Source organism: Camarhynchus parvulus, chromosome 3 (assembly GCF_901933205.1).
Source record: "Camarhynchus parvulus chromosome 3, STF_HiC, whole genome shotgun sequence".
Taxonomy (NCBI): domain Eukaryota; kingdom Metazoa; phylum Chordata; class Aves; order Passeriformes; family Thraupidae; genus Camarhynchus; species Camarhynchus parvulus.
The window spans coordinates 6,438,096-6,457,462 of record NC_044573.1 but is presented as its reverse complement, the minus strand read 5'-3'; the positions used below and the strand labels follow the sequence as shown (position 1 = coordinate 6,457,462).

The 19,367-nt window shown below is 41.8% G+C and overlaps 1 protein-coding gene across 1 annotated transcript in view; it reads left to right on the top strand.

The window, feature by feature from the left end:
* Positions 1-19,367, top strand: part of XDH (xanthine dehydrogenase) — a 48,497-nt gene that overhangs the window by 13,204 nt on the left and 15,926 nt on the right. Inside the window, exons 7-21 of the mRNA XM_030945360.1 lie at positions 1,535-1,603; positions 2,403-2,471; positions 2,938-3,024; positions 5,713-5,854; positions 6,437-6,529; positions 7,494-7,645; positions 8,459-8,552; positions 9,345-9,454; positions 12,116-12,300; positions 13,066-13,234; positions 13,689-13,778; positions 14,467-14,636; positions 17,028-17,151; positions 17,540-17,659; positions 19,212-19,308. Coding sequence (XP_030801220.1) covers positions 1,535-1,603; positions 2,403-2,471; positions 2,938-3,024; positions 5,713-5,854; positions 6,437-6,529; positions 7,494-7,645; positions 8,459-8,552; positions 9,345-9,454; positions 12,116-12,300; positions 13,066-13,234; positions 13,689-13,778; positions 14,467-14,636; positions 17,028-17,151; positions 17,540-17,659; positions 19,212-19,308 — 1,771 coding nt within the window. The remainder of the gene's footprint in view (positions 1-1,534; positions 1,604-2,402; positions 2,472-2,937; positions 3,025-5,712; positions 5,855-6,436; positions 6,530-7,493; positions 7,646-8,458; positions 8,553-9,344; positions 9,455-12,115; positions 12,301-13,065; positions 13,235-13,688; positions 13,779-14,466; positions 14,637-17,027; positions 17,152-17,539; positions 17,660-19,211; positions 19,309-19,367) is intronic.

Below are 19,367 nucleotides of genomic sequence, written 5' to 3'. Positions count from 1 at the left end.
ATCCATCTGATGGTCCCTTTTTGGATCACAGGTAATCAGACTGTAACTCTTTTCTATAAGTCTCAGAAAAACTTATCCTCTCTGCATAATACAGCTTGCAGCTGATCCTGGTGTGGACAACCTGTGAAGGTATGGTGCACTGGTAGGGACATGCTGTGGAGGAATTTGCATTTTTGAGCAGGAATAGCTCTGGAAAGAAGTTAAAATCACTATTTTATAGCTCTTGCCCAGAATTCTTCTGCTGGTTTGGGTGCAGTATGAAGGTTTGCCATGAATTTTCTCTACTCCCTTTGTACCTGAATGAGTGCTGGAGGCTGTGAAGAGGAGTAGATCATTATGTACTTCAGTGATTGCCAGCCACTCATGGGTCTACACTGATATTAAATATCAAAAGGAAATAATTTATGGTGATGCCCATTAGTTTCATTTTATTATCTAGAACTGCAGTTAACAAATGAAAATACAAGCAGGAGTGAGGTTCATTACAAATGGTTGATAAACCCAGTTGATAAAAGCCTACTTGGATTTCCAACAGGCTCTCCACAGTGTCTCACCAAAGGGTTTTAAGGACAATAGGGGTTAAGAGGGAAGATATCTGTAGGTATGAAAGATTGGTTAAAAGGCAGTAGAGGAAAAATGGCATATTTTGGCAGTGGAGGGAGGTCACTGTTGTGGGGTTTTGTTGGGACTTGTGGTAGGAAGCAAGGTTGTTGCCCCTATCCCTAAATGTGGTTTAAAAGAATGTTAAGTAAGGATATGAGAAAGTAAACTAACAGATATGAACTTTGGGTAGTGAAGGCAGGAACTGGCTTTGAGGAATTTCTGGAGGATTTTATGAACCTGAGACACTGGAGAATAGAATGGGCTACAAAACAGAAAACACTGCTATGGCTCTTCTTACACTTGAGTTCTCTGTGCAGTTCTGCTCCTCTCACCTCTAACAGGGTATTGCAGAACAGAAGAGGATTCAGAGAACTGGAACAAGGATCACATCTGTGGCAATCTGATTTCCATACTGGGAAGCACTGAGTGCACTTCAACATGAAAAGGAGATGCCAGGGAGAGGAAGGGACTCCATGCAGCACAGTGGTTTCTGTTGACCTCTGATAGAGATCAGCAGAATTGTGATTAGAAGTGGAACGTGAACAGGCATCTGCTATTTCCTGCCTCTGCCAGTAAAAGATAATTTCAAGAAATGAAACTAATAGTAGTCAGATGGAAAACAAAGGCAGATGGTCTCTGTGGTGGAGTATTGGTATTGTATTCTATGTGCTTTCAGCCTTCTCTGGGTGTCTGCTCACAGCTCCAGAGCTAATTGTTGAATGGTCAGAGTAGTTTCAAACCAGAACAAGAGTTTTACCAGCACAGTAGGCATGCATTACACTGTAGGATATTGCCTTCCATTGGTAAGAGAAATACCTATGTGGTTGGCATCTTTCTTCTGCTTTGGGTATTTCTCTCAAAATGGGATCAAACCTACTTAATTTCCTTGGAATCTGCACATTTTTTCTCAGAACAGTTTTTGTTCCCACAGGACATGAATTGCTGTGGCAAAGTTGTCAGTGGCACTGGATGCTGTCGTAGTGGGAAGGAAAATACCATGGTAAGCTGGATGTTAAGACCCACAACCTCGATTTTCAATATAGCATTGGAGCTTTGATGTGTTAGTCACCTCTCTGGCTCTGCTCTGGTGCAGATACTCGAAGTTCTCTGAGCTGTTTTTGTTGTCTATCTCTTGGAAAATGCTGGGAATGTATGTCCCAATGAGCATGAATGGCCATCATGATGTGGGTTTTAAAACAGAGATGTTCCTTCTGAGTCTGCAAGGAGCATCCCTTCTGTCAAATAGCACAACTGTAAACAGTGTGTTACCAGCTTCTAGTGCACTGAAGTGATACATCTTTCTGTGAAAACAGGTCTAAATTCCCCACTCTGATATTTCTCAAACTTTGCCACCCAGTGATGAATGAAGCAATTTCCTCTCTGTTCCAAAACTGTACAATTGAAATCTTTTGGAATATCTGGAGGGGAAAAAAGTCAATCACATTGTATGTATCAGTCTAGGTACAAAACAAATGAAGGAATGGAAAGAAGAAATTGGTGCTTAAGGTAGTGTGAGTATAAAATAAATTTAGGAAGCAGAGAATATAATGAAATTCATTACCAGAAATTTCCAGGGAATTTCTGTGGATTGGTTTTTAGGAAGCATCCAGTGTTGCATGGAATACTCCAACAATTAAGACTGCTTGGAGTCCTTTCTTTCAAGCAATTTATTAATGAAAAATGTGACTGCAAATTTCTGAAATCTGGGGATTGATAAAAGAGGAGGACCATATTCTGTAAAAGTTGCAATGTTCTGACTATGTTTAAAATAGCTGGAGTGTGCTTTTTTTCTTCTTCAGAATGGGGGCTGCTGTGGAGGAAAAGCCAATGGTCCAGGCTGCTGCATGAATGGAAAAGAGGACAGTGTGGTAAGGTGCCTCTCAACTAGTACTTTTAGTACTTTTTCCTTTATTTCTGATGTTTTAAAGTCTTAGATCTGGCTCATTGCATGCCCAAGCCTGATGCTTTTATTTTAGCAAGATCTATGCAAAGCAATTTAGAACTGATTTATATTTTATGGTCAGAAGAGCATACATCAGAAAAGGTATATTTGACATGATTTAACATGCCAGTGTGAAAGGGATGTCACTTTTGATTGACTAAAATATATTAGTGTGTTCAGGGTTGAGGGTTCTGACAAGACATGCAGGGGAATCAGAAAAATATAACTGGAGGACCTTAAATGCTGAATCAGGTGGCATCATTTTGCTGTGTTTGCCATGCTTTGCTCTAGGAAATAGTAACAGGGATTTGAGTTGAAAGAGGAATGAGTTATGGTTATATGTGGAGAGCTTTCTCCTCAGTCATTAGCCATTTGCATTTTCTCTGTCACAGACAATGACCTCCTCCAGCCTGTTCAATTCTTCTGAGTTCCAGCCACTGGATCCTACACAGGAGCCAATCTTCCCACCAGAATTAATGGTAAGTTCATTCAGAAAGAAATAGCAGTGATTTGTTGGCTCAGTTGTTCTGCACAAGGTTTGAGTGACTCTGTCCTGAGGAAATGGCGGGGCAAAGATGTCTGCTAATAAATGAAAATGCATGGGCATGAACCCTCCCTGTTCTATAAAACACAAGGTGTTTGAGCCAGGGTGGCTTAGAAGAAATATGCAGGCCAGGTGCCTGCTCCAGCAGTCTGGCTTTCTTTCTGGTTCTCACCATATGTCTCTCTGCTCTTGGGTTGCCTTCCTTCCCAGTCACTGCCTGTCCGGGGCTGGAACAGTAACTAAAATTCAAATGTCAATTGATTAGGTCAGATGTTAACTTCTGCATCAAATACAGATATATCTGAGCTTGTCTCCCTGTGTTCCCTTTATAGTGTAGGAAGAGAAGTAGGAACTTGCGGTGGTTTTGTATGAGAGGCATTCATGGAAGTGATGAAAAGTTTTTAGCTGCTGGAAAGTTTGTGTTTTTGTAAAAAACACATGTTAAAAATGAAAGAAACTCAGGATTTTTTTCTTTCTTTTCTGGCTGATAGAGGTAACAAGGGCTGGGTGGTTTTTGCTGTGGGCCTTTTCCCAGGGTGTCTTCCCCCAGCTGGTTTTTGGGTAGGGGAGGAGAGGCTGCAGGGCCCATGTTGGGCCTGGCTGCCATTTCTGACATCCTGCTGCTACTGAGCAGGGCCAAGCTGGACCTGCCAGCCCCTAGAGCTGCCCTAGGCCAGGCTGGCTTAGCCAAGATTCCACCACCATTAAATATGCACCCACAACCACCGGGCAGGGCAGAGGAGAGGCCATCAGCCCCCCTGGCTGCAGCTCCCACCACAAACTACCAAGCCTGGCCTGGGTCAGGTAATGATCTACAAGCCCGGAACAAAATATTAAATCTTTCAATGCTTCAGTCCTCCCCTGAGTGAGAGAAGAAACAAAAATGCAGACAATGTAAAGGAATTCACAGAATGACCAGGTTGGAAGAGATATTAAAGATCATCAAGGCCAACCAACAACATGAAGACACCAAAGTCAATGAAGAAGCAATCCTGGATAGGAGAAATGAGGAGATACCTTTAGTTTTAAGCTGCAATCTTCTTGTAAAGATATGAAAAAAGATTCTTTTTTCCCTAAAACATATAAAGGTATAGAGATGAAAGTATTCAAATTGTAGATATTGAGCAAAGGCCTTCATACTAAAGTAAGCAAATGTGAAAGTAACTGTAATCCTATGAAAAGTTTAAACAGAGAAAGAGAAAAAAGTAATAAAGATCTTGTGCCCTTGAGAAGAAAATAATTTCAGAAGTAAATAATGAGAACTTTTGCCTTTAAACAACTCATCTTCAAAACATTACCCCATAAGTTGGCATGGCCCATAAACACAACTTGAGAAAAACTTGTAGAAAATGAGACGAATTTCACGATTGCAGATTTCTCCAGACAGTTGCTATTCATAGAGAGAACCAAGAGAAAACTGATTTCTTGTAGAGAAGTCTCCATAACATTAACAAAAAAGACTATTTTAGAAGTAGTAAACTGACTGAAATTTTAGGTTTTGTTTCTTTACATTGTCATTGGAAAAGAAAAGACTGTGGGGGGAAGAGCAGTGTCCTAAAGGTATTTTATTCTAATTCCTATTACTTTCTTTTAGTTACTATTAATAAACTTTTCTTTATGCCGTTTTAGAGTTTTACACCTACTTTACCTTTCTCCTAATCCTATCTCACAACAAAAAAGAAATGAGTACACTAATAATTAACCAAGACTAAACCCATCACACTCATTGATACGTGAACCATAAAATCTCAAATTAACAAATCAAAACCACTACAGAACTACAGGGTGTAGCTCAATATGTATCTCAAATAGTTATCTTTTCAAAAAACTCCCCTCACCATAGCAGGAGTAAAAGTTGGTTGGCTCACAATGACATTAAAAGTTAGGTGAGATGAGTTTCCCTCTATGTTTCATTCCTGTCTTTTTTGGGGATCCTCCCCCCTAAGCAATGTGTCCTAGCCAGGAATCTAATCCAGCACATGACACATTTACAGCTTCCTTCACATTTAACAACTGAAATTCAATCATTAATTCTGCTGCTGTACCCAGCTTAAATGTGTCATGAGCTACAGCAGGTGTAGGTTCTCTTAGACCATAGCATGAGATAGATTCAGCTTGAGATAGGGCTCCTCTGTTTCTTCTTCAAGATGTTCTCCTGCCCAAGGAGACTTCATGTTGATTTCATGTTTTCTGTAGTCACTGGGTGAAGTAGTTAAAAGGGGAATCAGAACCTGGCCTAGCAGGTTAATTGCAATTCATCTGTACTAAAAACTGACATTTTTTGATTGAGATGGGAATGGAAAACCCATTGAAGCAACTGGAGCCACGGCCACGTGCCAGAGCCTTGGAGCTTGCTGGCACAGATCTTGCTAGGGAGGTGTGGCAGCAGGATGCACCTGGCAGTACCAGGAAGGGAGAACTTTTGTCAGGATGAGAAAGACTTCCATCACTGCTAGCAGAAGGATGGGGAATGGCAAACTGCCAACCACAGTGTGGATATCCCAGCCCCCTGTCAGTAACTTGGCTGAGATGGAGCCCAGCGTGGCACAGGCATGGGCAGCGTGTGAGCAGGGATTCTTGGCTTGATGTAGAGGCTGAGCTCTGTCTGAATTCCCTTCTGCAGACTCAGAGTAAGAAACAGCAGAAGCAGATGTGTTTCAAAGGCGAGCGTGTGACGTGGATCCAGCCCACAACTCTCAGTGAACTGGTGGCTCTCAAATCCCAGTACCCCAATGCCAAACTCGTTGTGGGGAACACAGAAGTGGGTAAGAGAAAGAGCTGATGCTTATTATGAACAGTTGGAAGACCTTCCATTAAGTATTTTGTGACAACAGTGCAAATGGAAACCTCTTTCATGTCATTGCTTTTAAAAAGCTATTTATTTTCAGGTTGTTTGTAGGAGCAGGTTTTCTTCTCAGGTAGATTAATCTCACTGTGAATGTTTTTCTCCATTCTTTGCTATGTCAGGTGAAAAAAATGCTATTCCAGATCTCTGAGCCTTTGTGCTACTTTGTGGAATTTTGAGGAGAGGGGAGTGACACAGCATGAAATGTCCCCATAATCAAATTAATTCAGTTGTGAAAGCTGCATTTTGAAGGACTTTTCAGTGAGAAAATTCTCAAGACTTGAAATCTTACTGCCTTCTCACACCAAATAGATACTTTTGCAAACATAAGTGCTGAGGAGGATAGTTCAGGCATATTTAGTAATTCTGTTGTCTTGAGCAGTTGGTTCATGAAATAATTACTAAATGTTGTAGGGTTTGTTGTATTAATTTTCCTTTCTTGAAGGATTATGTGCAGCAGTAGCCACGTCACACAAGTATCAAACAGTGTCTTTTCCTTAAGGTATCGAGATGAGGTTAAAGAACCTCCTGTATCCAGTGATGATAGCACCAGCATGGATCCCTGAAATGAATGCTGTTCAGCACACTGAAACAGGTGAGCAAAACAGAGGCAGACCACCTGTGAGGTGAGTGGGGACTCCATGGAAGAATAAAGAGGGTGTGAAGGAAAATCCCCAGATTAAAGATTGCTTTCTGTATATGTTATACCTTTCCCATTTTCCCACAGGAAATCAAGTGAGTGATACGTAAAAAAGTGAGCTGGGGATGTTTAGCCCAGAGAAAAAGAGGTTCAGGGGTGACCTTATCACTTTCTAGAACTCCCTGAAGGAAGGGTGTAGCAAGGTGGGGGTCAGTCTCTTCTCCCAGGTAACAAGTGACAGGACAAGAGGAAATTGCCTCAGACTCTGCCAGGAGATATTCACATTGGCATCAGGAAGAATTTCTTCACTTGAAAGCATGGTCTAGCACTGGGCTGGGCTGCCCATGGAGGTAGTGGAGTCACCACCCCTGGAAGTGTTCAAGAAATGATTGGATGTGATTTTTGATGCTGTGGTTTAGCTGATGTGGTGGTGTTCAGGCAGAGGCTGGACTCAGTGATCTCTGGAGGTCTTTTCCAACCTTAACAATTCTGTAATTCCATTGCCTTTAGCTTTGTGATGGAAATGGGTCAGCCTTACAAATAGAAGTACCTAGGACAATTTAGTGCATGTGGCCCCATGTCTGGTAGGATACTTAAAGTGTGGAAACTGGAAAGGACTTGGAGTTCACTTCTGAAAGGACAGACTAATACCTAAAGGAGGCCAATATTGTTAATAATACACTGATGCAAAAGGGTGGTGTGTTACTGTCACGTGGGAGACAGCACCACTGTGAGCTGTGGTTTAAAGGTGAATTTTATTCTGAGGATGTGATGTTTACATGCAGTGCATTCTAAATAGCCTGGTGTAACTGAAGGTCTAAGTGAACTCAGTGGCATCTCAGCTTTGCAGACACATAACTGTCCTTGTGTACCTCAAAATTTTGGAAAACAACATTTCTTTTCCTTTGTTTGTTTACAGGGGTCACCATAGGCGCTGCCTGTACCCTGAAGTCAGTAGAGGAGGTGATGAGGAAGGCAGTGGCAGACCTTCCTCCATACAAAACAGAGATTTTCCAGGCTGTCCTGGAGCAGCTGCGCTGGTTTGCAGGGCCTCAGATCAGGAATGTTGCTGTAAGTGACTCGGGAGCACCAGGGGCTGGAGTTGAAAGCTCAGTCTGAGGAGCTGCCCTGCCTCAAGCAGTGTTGGTGTGCCCTGTGCCTCTCACAGGAAAACATTTGCAAACCTTGGGAAAGAAACCAGCACACAAAAATCAACCCCAGGAAGTGCTGGGGTCTCAGCTGGTGTCTGTGCTGCACTGATGTTACACACTGAAACATGGCAGTTCTCCAAGTCTTCCATTGCTGTTATCACCAAGTGGGGGGGAACTTAGTGAGATTTGACTAATTGAACAAAAAAAAGGTATTTAGAGTGCTGGACAAGCTTCAAAGAAGCATGTGTGTATCTATTTCTGTGACAACTGGGGCAGTCATAGAGTTAATGTATCAGAGCTGGCAAATTTTCCTCTAGTTTTAAAGGGGAAGATGTGCTCAAACTCCATGTGATCTAAGAAAAAATCCAAGCAAGCAGCTAAACCAACCTAGCAAACAAGAACTTTTGTTCCACGAGACACTGTGCCATGCATTTGTTTTGTAGCCAAAACCCTTGGGTCCTGACTGTTACTAAAAATACTCTTTTTATTTTCATGGATCCTTCCTTAATAGCAGGTACAGTGTTTGAATTTTTGGCACGGTTGTGCATGTGAGGCTTTAGCATAAGGTAGTCTTGATGCATTACCAAAACACTGTTCTAAATCTGTTTCAGGAAAATGTTAATATTGTCTGAGACAGCATCTGATTTCGTGGGGCTTAGATTTTCCCAATTAATTAAAGGCCAAAAATTGCTTCGAATTTTAATAATTATCTGATGCATTATTTTCACTCTAGGCTATTGGTGGGAACATAATGACAGCAAGCCCAATTTCTGACTTAAATCCTGTGTTAATGGCGAGTGGAAGCAAACTGACTTTGGTATCAAAAGGTAAGTTAGTTACATTTCCCTGTACACTGAGGGGACTGGGAGAGTCAGCGGCCCTCTGCCATGGGTTGATAGGTCAGGCCAGAACTTGAAAGTGGAAATTAATATTATTGGTCTGAGTCCTCTGTGTTTTCAAGCTTTTTGAGGCTAAAGTCCTAAAGCTAGAGGTAAGGTTGGCTTCCTAAAGAATGTTGAACTTCTTTGCCAGATGGAATCTCTGGTACTGTGTATATACTTACAGACACATCCTTGTGAAGAGCTGGTTGAAGATGTGTACTAATGAAAAATAATAGCCATTAAATAGTTTGTCACTATCATACTTTAATCCTGGTTTATTCAGATAAAGACTGAAACTTGGTTTTTGTGGTTTTTTTTTCTAAGAAGAAAGCCAAGTGTTTCAGTTTTTATTTGTTCTTAGGAATTTTTTTTAAATTGTATCCTTGAAGTAAATGGACTGTCCAGTCAGTGGACTGGGTTTGTGTGCAGGCTGTGGAAAGGAGAAATAGGGGGATTTAATTAGTATTGGAAACTGGCTCACCTGGAGGCTAAGCTTTAATTAGATAAAGAAGGAGATCTGTTTTTATCAGTTCATGTACAAAGAAAATTTAATATGTAGGCAGAAGCTGTTATAGATTCCATAAATACCAAAATAAATCTGAGAGATTTTCCTGATTTGGAAAGAGAGTGGAAAAATGAAATCAGATATCAAGAGTGATTTGTGTGGTTTGAAGGCTTTTCCACACATACTATTGCCATTTTTCATTTATTCACCACTGATGTCCCTTTGCTCTACAGAGGGCAAAAGGACTGTCACCATGGATGAGAAGTTTTTCACTGGCTACAGAAAGACAATAGTTAAGCCTGAAGAAATACTTCTCTCTGTTGAAATACCCTACAGCAAAAAGGTAAGTTTGTAAGAAAAAACTTCACCGTCTGTGGAGCTAAAATGCTGTTATTTAAGTGTTGTTTTCAAAGTTAGGCACCTTTTCCCACTCTCAAGTGCTTATGTAGTCCCAAGTGGACCAGGAAGCAAGAGAATTATTTGGAGAAAATTCAGCAGCACACTTTTCTTCACAAGCAAGGGGAGCAGGGCTCTATGATAAAGTATGGTAAGCTCAAGAATTTTTTTAGTGCAAGGAAGAGAAATTTCACTGTATTATCTGAAGCTTTTTGAGTGCATTTGGTAATGATGAAAAGTGTCAAAATGATGTTCCCAGAGGTAGAAGTTCTGCTTGAAAAGCAGAACAGAAAAGGTTTTAGCAATTTCTGATGCAGAGTGAAGTTAATGTGCCAAAGATTCCTGCTTAATTTCTGTGAGCTTATGTGGGAAATGAAATGGGGAAGAGTCAGTATGGATAAAAGGGAAGTTCAGTTTCTTCATTCTTGCAAGATATAAACCACAAGGACTGGCTATTAGGGCATTTTGGAAGCCCATGTGGCTATGTGGGCTTCCAATGAGGCTGTAGCAGCACAAACCACAACTGATTCAGTATCTAAGAAGTAAAACTCTGCTTTTTCCTTTAGGGCTGAGAACATCAGACTGTAATTTTGTGCTTGTGAGGGTGTTTACCTTCTTAGGGCCTGTGGCTCCTAGTCATAAGATGCAAGGATTTGCAGTATGGTGATGCATTTTCTTTATAAATGGAAAACACTGATTTACTTGAAGTGCCATTGTATTATGGGAGAGAACTAATGAATCCCCTGTCTATCCTCTCAATTCTTTCTATTTAACTACTAAAGGAACAAAATTATTTTATTTATGGTGGTTTTTCCATCTATTTCTGGGCAATCCTTCTTTGGTCTTGTGATAAAAGCATCACTTTTTGCCAAAATGAGAAACATGGTTGAGGTTGCCAATGGAAAGCACCGTATTCCTCCATCCATATGGCAGTCTCATGGCAATTTCACAGAACAAACAAATGTTTACAAGCAGGGGCAGTGGCTTCAGCCCTATGTAGCAGGCAAAGTTTTCTGCAACTGTGGTTTCCTCATGAATGAAAGCAGGGCTGTTTCAGCACACAGCTAGATAGTTTGGGGTTGTTTTTTTTTGTTGTTGTTGTTGATTTGTTTGTTTGTTTGAAACTGATGTTATGCCTTGCATTATGTAATTAATCACACCAAGGGTAAGACTGGCCAAACAATAGAAAGAATTAACATGCTCTGTTGTTTGCCAAGAGACCCAGGCAGACATGTGATGTGATGCTTCACTTACCTACCCTCCAAGTGAGGAAAGGTCATGAGTGCCTTTCCTCCCACAGGACTCTGAATGAAGAAAATGAAGGTGTCCTGTGAGGAGAGAAGGCAATATTGCCCTCTTGTTGCAATCCTGCTATTGGAAATCTCTTGATTATGCAGTAAGAGAGGAGGCTGCTTTTTCTCCTCTTTGAAAGCTAATTGTTTTGACAAGTAGAGTGGCAGAATGTCCTCACTGGAAGGATGCTATTGATGCTCCTCTGCTATTATCTGCTGGCTGCTGAGTAATTATTTGGATTCAGGAAATGAAGCACACCCTTCAGTTATATCTCCAGTAACAAGTGCTTGATGCACAAAAGGGGCCTCTTGTGAAACTGTTGTCATTGTCAAGAGGAGAGAAATTGTTCTGTCTGATAATGAAAGAATTGCTGTCCACTTCAGATTAGAGGTAATTAATGAAGCAGACTGCTGTGCTGTGTGGAGTCACTTGGAGAGAAGAAATTTGTCAGAAAACTCTGCAGAAGGGCAGTGCAAAGACATCAGATCCGATTCCTCTCTTAGCCTGCAGGGTGCCTGAGCAGCAATTTGTCTTCACCTGCAGCACAGGCAGGTGCTGAGAGGACTGACCATGCTGTGGCTCCAGGGTGCCACCATTGCATGGTGCATCCTGGTAAAGTGTTAATCTCATATTTACAGCCACTCTTTATAAGGGAGCTGCTGAGTTTTGTGCACTGCAGTTACTGGTGCATTCACAAGAATTTCCTCGCTCTGTGGAGACCAGGGTAGTAACTGAGAATTCTATTTCCTGTAGCAGATTAAATTTTCTTTTATTAATTATTCTGGTCTACTGAATAGACTGAATTATTAATACTGAATTATTCTGGTCTACTCTAGAACTGAGACATTTGTGATTACTGATTTCAGCTCTTGCAGATTTCAAAGACTTCTGAAGGGAAGGGGTTTAGGATATGGGTTTTACTGATTAGACTTCCAGCTTAACAGCCTGGGAGGAAGAAAAACTTGTTGAGAAACTGTAGTTTTGTTTATGCAAAAACAATCTGTCTTGGTTCTTCCTCTTGAAATATGGAAAAATGTGACAGGCACAAGCAGATCTCTGTCAAAGCTTGTTTCCCCCACAGTCCTAGGCTTGGTAACAACCACTGAACTGATACATTAGAATTAATCACTGAATTATGTGAAAATAAACAGTGCTGCCTGAACAAACATGTCCTGCTTGGCCCTGCACAATGAATCAACCTGATACTGTTGCCTGGAATAGCTCATGCACTTAGAGATAGGTAAACAGCTTGTCCACGTTTACATTCCAAAGCATGCCAAGGTAGAGGATAAAGAAATATATTCCTGTTTTTCAGGGTGAATACTTCTCAGCTTTCAAGCAGGCTTCCCGTCGTGAGGATGACATTGCTATTGTGACCTGTGGGTTGAGAGTCCTGTTCCAAGATGGCACAAGCAGAGTGCAGGAGATAAAACTAAGCTATGGAGGAATGGCTCCTACCACTGTCCTGGCACTAAAAACTTGCAAGGAACTCGCTGGCAGGTAGGAATTTTTCCTGTAAAAAAATATTGTCTCATGGAACAGTGCAGATTTTTACAGGAGCAGTTGAAATATCTAAAACATCCTAAATGCTCTCTAAAAGTACATCAAAAGAGAAAGGAGAAGAAGTATAATAATGCTTCTGCAGCAGTGTGTTTTGTGTAATGCCTTGTTTCCTCCAGTATGCTTTACCCTCGAAGATCCATGCCATTCTCTCATTCAGAGAGGCATTTTCTTTCCAAATTCGCTCATCAGTTGAGGTGGACAGCAGCTAGATGTGTTCATGACCTACAAAACTGGGTTCATTTCAAATTGGATGGAAAAAAGTCAGGGTTTTTGTCATGCAATAGCTTTGCCATATCTTTAGGGAAGGTAACATGAGCCCACGGTGACAGCCAAGCTCAGACGTGTGCTATGAACAGATAGCTGATGGCTGTTGCTTGACAGCTCATGGGAACAGTATGAAGCTGTGTCAGGGCATGTTTAGACTGGATATCAGGGGAAAACTTTCTTCACCTAGAGGGTGGCTGGGCACTGGAGCAGGCTCCCCAGGGCAGTGGTCACAGCACCAAGCCTGACAGAGTTGAAGAAGCATTTGGACAACAGTCTCAGGCACACGGTGTGACCCTTGGGCTGTTCTGTCTAAGGCCAGGAGCTGGACTCAATGATCCTGATGGGCCCCTTCCAGTTCAATATATTCAGAAGAGTTAGTCTGCCCTGGTGAATTTATCTGAGCAAGGTGTCTGTGTCCCCTCTGTTCCCTTGCAGAGACTGGAATGAGAAGCTGCTGCAGGACGCCTGTCGCCTGCTGTCGGCTGAGATGGATCTGTCTCCTTCAGCTCCTGGGGGCATGGTGGATTTCCGACGCACCCTCACCCTCAGCTTCTTCTTCAAGTTCTACCTGACAGTCCTTCAGAAACTGAGCAAGAGTGGCACTGTGAGTGCTCCTTGGGAAGGCAGATTTGGGGAAGGAGAACCTCTTTGTACTGCCTTGGTGGGGACGGCATGGGGAGAGTTCAGATTTGAGCAGAGTTCCACCTAGTAACAAAATCCATGCTGCAATAGCTGCCAGAGCTGCCCTACTGCTTGCATAACAGTGACTTGTGTATCTTCCCACTTGCTTCCTGGTGGCACCCTCCCCTTGAGGTGGAAGGGTGTAGCTCTGTGGTTCACAGGATGATTCCTGGGCTTCTCCCATTTGCTGCATGACAAGTGGTCTTGTGGCTCTGTGGTTGTTCTTGGCACAGAGCCTGAGCCTCATTCACCTTTAACTCAGTAGATTATGGATTACCTTAGGTGGGAGATGGAGAATGGAAAATATCCTGAGCTACTAGGGAGTGTGAGAAAGGAGTTGGAAGGGAAGGTGATTTTCTTTAATATGTCTCTGGCAGAAAACTGTGTGTGAGCCTGTCCCTTCAAACTACATCAGTGCTACAGAGCTGTTTCACAAAGATCCCATTGCAAATGCCCAGCTCTTCCAAGTAAGTAGCAGCTTTCCCAAGTAAGTAGCAGCGTCAGCATGACATAAATGGAGGCATTTCTGTAGCTCAAACTGTGCTGCTTATCTTCTTGTCTCCCTAAGTATGGTCATCACATAAACTTTGATAATGCCTTGCATGTAGCTTGTATTTGGGTCTCAATCCTTTCCTCATTTTTGGATACTATTCTTTCCTATTATTGCTCAAGAGAGCCCAAGCTTTCTCTGTTGCTGAGGGCTCTATAAAAATTGCTTTTCTTCCTGTACCCAGCTCTATATCCAAACTGAAATTCCCATTCTGTTTTCCCCAGTTATAGCCTACCTTTCTTGGCATCTCTCAAGCTTCACACTTATGTATCTTCTTTCTTATTTCTCTGTTAGTGACCCATTCTCTTCAGCTTTGAGAGCAGAATCCAGTTTCAGAACTTGAGCTGTCTTACGCAATATGTGAAATCAAACCCTTCCTTTCCACAGCAATTTCAAAACCCAAACTACTTTCACTTCATTCCCTACAGCTCCCCTCTGTGTAGCCACACCTTGTGGCACCTTGTTTACCTTCCTTTCACACAGGACTGAGCCCCCATCCCATTTCCCATTCACTAGAATGTCCCACAGCACTCTTTGCTCTCCCATCAATGCTTCCATCCCCTTCCACCCAAGCCAGCAGTAGTCAGCCATGTGTTTTACTCCAGGAAGTGCCCAAGGGGCAGGCAGTGGAAGACATGGTGGGCAGGCCTCTGGTGCATGTTTCAGCAGCCAAACAAGCCAGTGGAGAGGCTGTGTACTGCGATGACATCCCTCACCTCGAGAACGAGCTGTACCTGACGCTGGTGACCAGCACCAAGGCCCACGCGAAGATCCTGTAAGTGCTACTGCTCCCTTCCAAGTGTTGGAAGCATCCTGTTCCTGGTGGCTTGGAAAACATCAATCTGTCAGGGTGTGGGTGAGGGAAAGGTTTTGCTTAGGTGGGAACTCCAGTTCTTTGCACATTGTTACGTGGAGGCGAGCTCTGTGTGTGTGTGACAGCTGCCTTGCAAGCTGTCAGTGGGAATGTGAGGGAACCAGCACCAAACTTTGGGCTTTGCTGAAGCACAAAAGCCCTCAGCCTAAGCCAAACTTTTTGCATTTCCCATCTCTTATACTCAGGCATGAAGGATTAAAAAGGAGCAAGGTAGGAGAGCACCATAGAGGTTGGGATGTCATTTTAATCACTAAACTGGAAGATTCTCCTTCTATCTGCTTGAAAAATTAGGTTGTGAGATGCAATTCTACCAGCTCTCCTGCTGGTGGGTCAGCTGTGGGCACTGGGTTTTGCCTTGCATGGTGCTAGCCTGCACTGGCTCTGATCAAGCCCTCTGCACAAAAGTCATTTGTGAATTGGCTTCAGCTGTGAGGTGTAGCCCTGTTTGTGCTTGGCTATAGCAAAGTGGACAGGTCAGTGTTTGCAAGTGCAGCTGTCTCAGAAAACATCTTGCCCATCCAGGCCATAACTGGTACCTAATTCATAACAATAGTAAATAACCAACTCCTAAAGGCCAGTCCTGGCAGGTAATGCCATCCACATTCTCATATGGATTTTAATGCTGTCATATTGCAGGACTGGCTACCCCCACAAACCCTAATTTTGTTTATGTGGTGGTGGGTTCTGCAGGCTCTCATCTGCCCTCATCTGCTTTGATGTGGGGCACTCCGTGTTCCACTGGCTCGTGTCATCCTCAACAGCCTTTCCATGTGCTGTTCATTCCTTAGGCAACACTTCCTGCCTAGTTAGGCTTCCTGTGCAGAGCTTTCCCACTGTGGCATGGGCAGCATGGTGGGCAGGGATGCACAGATGTAGTAATTGGCTCCCAGGTTATGAAAGAAACTGCTCTGCTCATCACAGTTAATTTTTAGGTGTTGCCATGTGCAATGCAGACACTTAAGTGGTGTTACTGCCACCAGGGCACATGAGGAGATGGAGAAGGCATCCCATCCATGCTTGTGACCACAACATGCAGTGTTTTCTACAAGTTGCTGTACACATTCTCTTGCATTTATGTTGTGTACACGTATTTCAGGCTGGGAGCCTGTAGCATTCTGCAGAGGACGTAGGAGAATATTTAATCAGGGGACAAAAGTATCAGCCTATGGTTTTGGCAGTCAAAATATTGACTCTGAAAACTTCCGCTTCATCCTAGTCAGAGTTTGAGCACCAAGTGTAAATCGGACTCCAGCTGCCTCTGCATTTCTAACTAAGGGAGTGTTAGGGGGTTGTTTGTGAGCTACTGCTGCAGATACACAGGAAAGAGAACTTCCCAAAGAAAAATAGGATTTTGAGTTCCTGCTGTCTAAGGGTTCATGTGGGAAAGTTCATTCATACATTTAAGGTCTTTTTTAAAAACTCTGTGGCTCACTGGGATGTATTAACAACTGCTTTCAAGCACAGTTTATATCAAAGTTTTAGGAATCTAAACAAGTTGCTGAAAAAATTGCAGCAATTTACAGAAGGCAATAAATCATTCAGTGAGCAAAATCGAAGCCACAGCACTTCTTAACTGTTTCTCTATAAAACCAATGTACAGAATATTGCAGAAGGATCCTGAAAGTATTTTGTAATATATTTTACAAAGTTCTCCATATGAAAATTAAATTCCATTACTCTTTTAAAGTTATTTTGTCACTAAGTTTTAAATTTATATATGATTGAAGCAGACAAGCATTTTGGTTAGATACTTCTTTTTCTGATTACCAAAGAAAGCCTTTCATGAAGGTTTTTGTCTTTTTGAGCATCACTTCTTTGGCATCCTCTTAAAAACCCTGAAGCTTCCTTATGATTGATCCTCAGCAATTTCTCCCTGACCCACCCGTGGCAGATGATGCATGTCAGCACTAAAATTTCATGTTTATCCATATTCTTGCCTTCATGGCAAGAGTCATGGCAACTACTAGAGGCACAGCATCACTAACACCAACTTGGTATCAAAGAATCTTTAGTACATGTGGCAACTGGATCAAGTTCAGATATGTCTTGGGGAAAAGATGTATGACATAGTCCCAAGAAGCAGGGTGCTGATCAGTCTCACAGTCAGGATTAACATTTTCATATAGATCCCAAATTATTTTAGTCTCATATGTTATGCTGTCACAGTCTCACTTGCTAGTCATATGGCATAGCCAAACTCAGGGAAATCAGGCCTGAATTTGTATTGGAATCTCATAATTGCTTACACAAAGAAAAAATGAGAAATAACACTATCTCTCCTTCTTTCCTTAGCTCTATAGATGCATCTGAAGCTCAGAGTGTTCCTGGGTTTGTGTGTTTTGTCTCTGCCAAGGATGTTCCTGGCAGTAATGTCACTGGCATCGCTAATGATGAGACTGTCTTTGCTAAGGATGTGGTATGTAGCTAAAAACAGCCTTTTCAATCATGCTGCTCAAGATGTAACATTTCTCATACTGTCCAGTCAAGTCCTCTACCTTATACAGAGATAATTCTAACTGCACTGGGGTCAATAGAAATCTTAGTGCCAAATTCAATAAGGCCCAAGTCCCTTTGCCCTGTGCCCCTCTCCTCTCTTATCTCCACAATTCTTCTCTAAGCTGCAGCCCCCTGAGACAGGCTCACTCACTCCAAATTTGCTTGTGATTATTTTCCCTGGGTGCTGATTTTTAATAGACTGGTCTGAACAAACTGCATGAAAGGAATAGATAAAGAGAATTATCGTGAGTCTCTTTTCACTGCAAACACACACCCCAAGTGATGGTGGGTCCCAATCTCGCCTGTAGGTCACCTGTGTGGGTCATATCATCGGTGCAGTCCTGGCAGAGACACAGGAACATTCCAGGAGAGCAGCTAAAGCTGTGAAGATTAAGTATGAAGAACTTGAACCTATTGTCACAATTCAGGTAAGATGGCTCAGTTCTGTATCTGCAGCTGACTTGGGACTTCCTGCTGTCCAGTTCTGTTCTCACACACGTGGTTACTGAGCCCCACGTTTTGTTTGTGTTTGTGGGTGCAACAGGACACTGATAGAAGGAATAATTTGTGTATTTAAATATAAAGAAGGTACATCTTTGGTGTCCTGCTGATTTAGAGTACATTAACTTTTTCTGTGCTATTTAAAGCTGAAACAAATAAATCAAGCTCGGGGAGATAATATTGTGCTCAACAGAAAATTGTTTAAATAAACAAGGTTACTGTGAGTTACATTCTTACCCACAAAAGCTTGCTTTTAATATTCTCTGGTCTGACCCTGCTGGTTTCTTTGATATCCATTCCCTCTTCATTCTCTCATTTACAACAAGCAATAATAAGGTGTGAAAATGTCTTTTCTAGCTCTGTCACTGCACTACTTCTCTGAGATTTCTGCAGACCTCTTGTCTAGTTTCTAAGCTGCTGAAATTAATTTTCAGGAGTTCACTCCCTGCTGTGAACTGTATGGCCACAGTCTTTAAGTGGCTTTTCTCAAAGCTGAAGAAATTAATATCAACAATGCATGATCATTTCATGCTTTTCTAACTGGAAAATTTGTTGACAAGATCTCCTTATGAGACAGTAAAAGCAAATAATAATACCTACACAGCATTCATTTCTAGAAATGAGAAAGAAAAATGCATAAAGCCATTTTTAATGCATAAATTAGAAACAAAGGATTCTAATGAAATGGTTTTAATAGTCAGTATTTCATACCATGTATTTTGCAAGGAATTTTACATGAAATTGTATTCATGTAAATAGAGTCTGTGCACTGTCTCGTGCAGACATTGGTACTGTCTTCTGAGGACAGATTTTGAGTTGTTTGGGTGATTTGTGGATTAACAAACAATGTGTGAGACCTTTGCCTTTTCTGAGGCTTCAAGTTGTTCATTCACCCAGGGAACATGAGAGTGGAGCCAAAAACGTGCTGGTGGTTTTTTTGCTATTGGTTGCTTGATATTTGGTGGGGATTGTTTTCATTATGGAAAGTTTCCATTTTGGCAAAAGGAAAATGCCTTTGTTAAACTTCCCTTATATACTTCCCTGAATATTAACTCAGAAGTGAGCTACTTCTGCACTTCTTATCTTAGAGGTTTCATTTTCTCTTTCTCTTTTTATTTCTCTTTTTTTTTTTAATTATTTTTTCCTTTTCTCCCACCCTACGGGCTACAGACAAGAGTTAATATAAGTTGTAAGTTATAGCTCTGGTGGTTACAGGCCTTGAGGTTCTGGGTCCACAATGTCAAACAAGTCACAAGGAGTACCCTAAGATTGTCCAGTTACGGTGGTGTTGATTGTGAAATTGCTTTGTTGCCAAAAGTTATTTTCTATTGCTTTTAGTCAAGTCTCTTGGCTACTACCATAGAAAGTGTCTGATAAGTCCTTGTGCTTTTTATCTTGGATGTTTCTTCTTCAGTTAGAGGAAGGTTTGATTTCATTTCCACTTAGACAAAAATGTCATTGTGTCTTTCTGTTTCCTAGGAAGCAATTGAGAAAAAATCTTTCTTTAAGGATATAAAGAGGATTAATAAGGGAGATGTGAAGAAAGGATTTGAAGAATCTGATCACATTTTGGAGGGTGAGAATAAGCATTAATAATTCTTTTAAAATAGTATAGTTTGTGACAAAAGAAGTCAA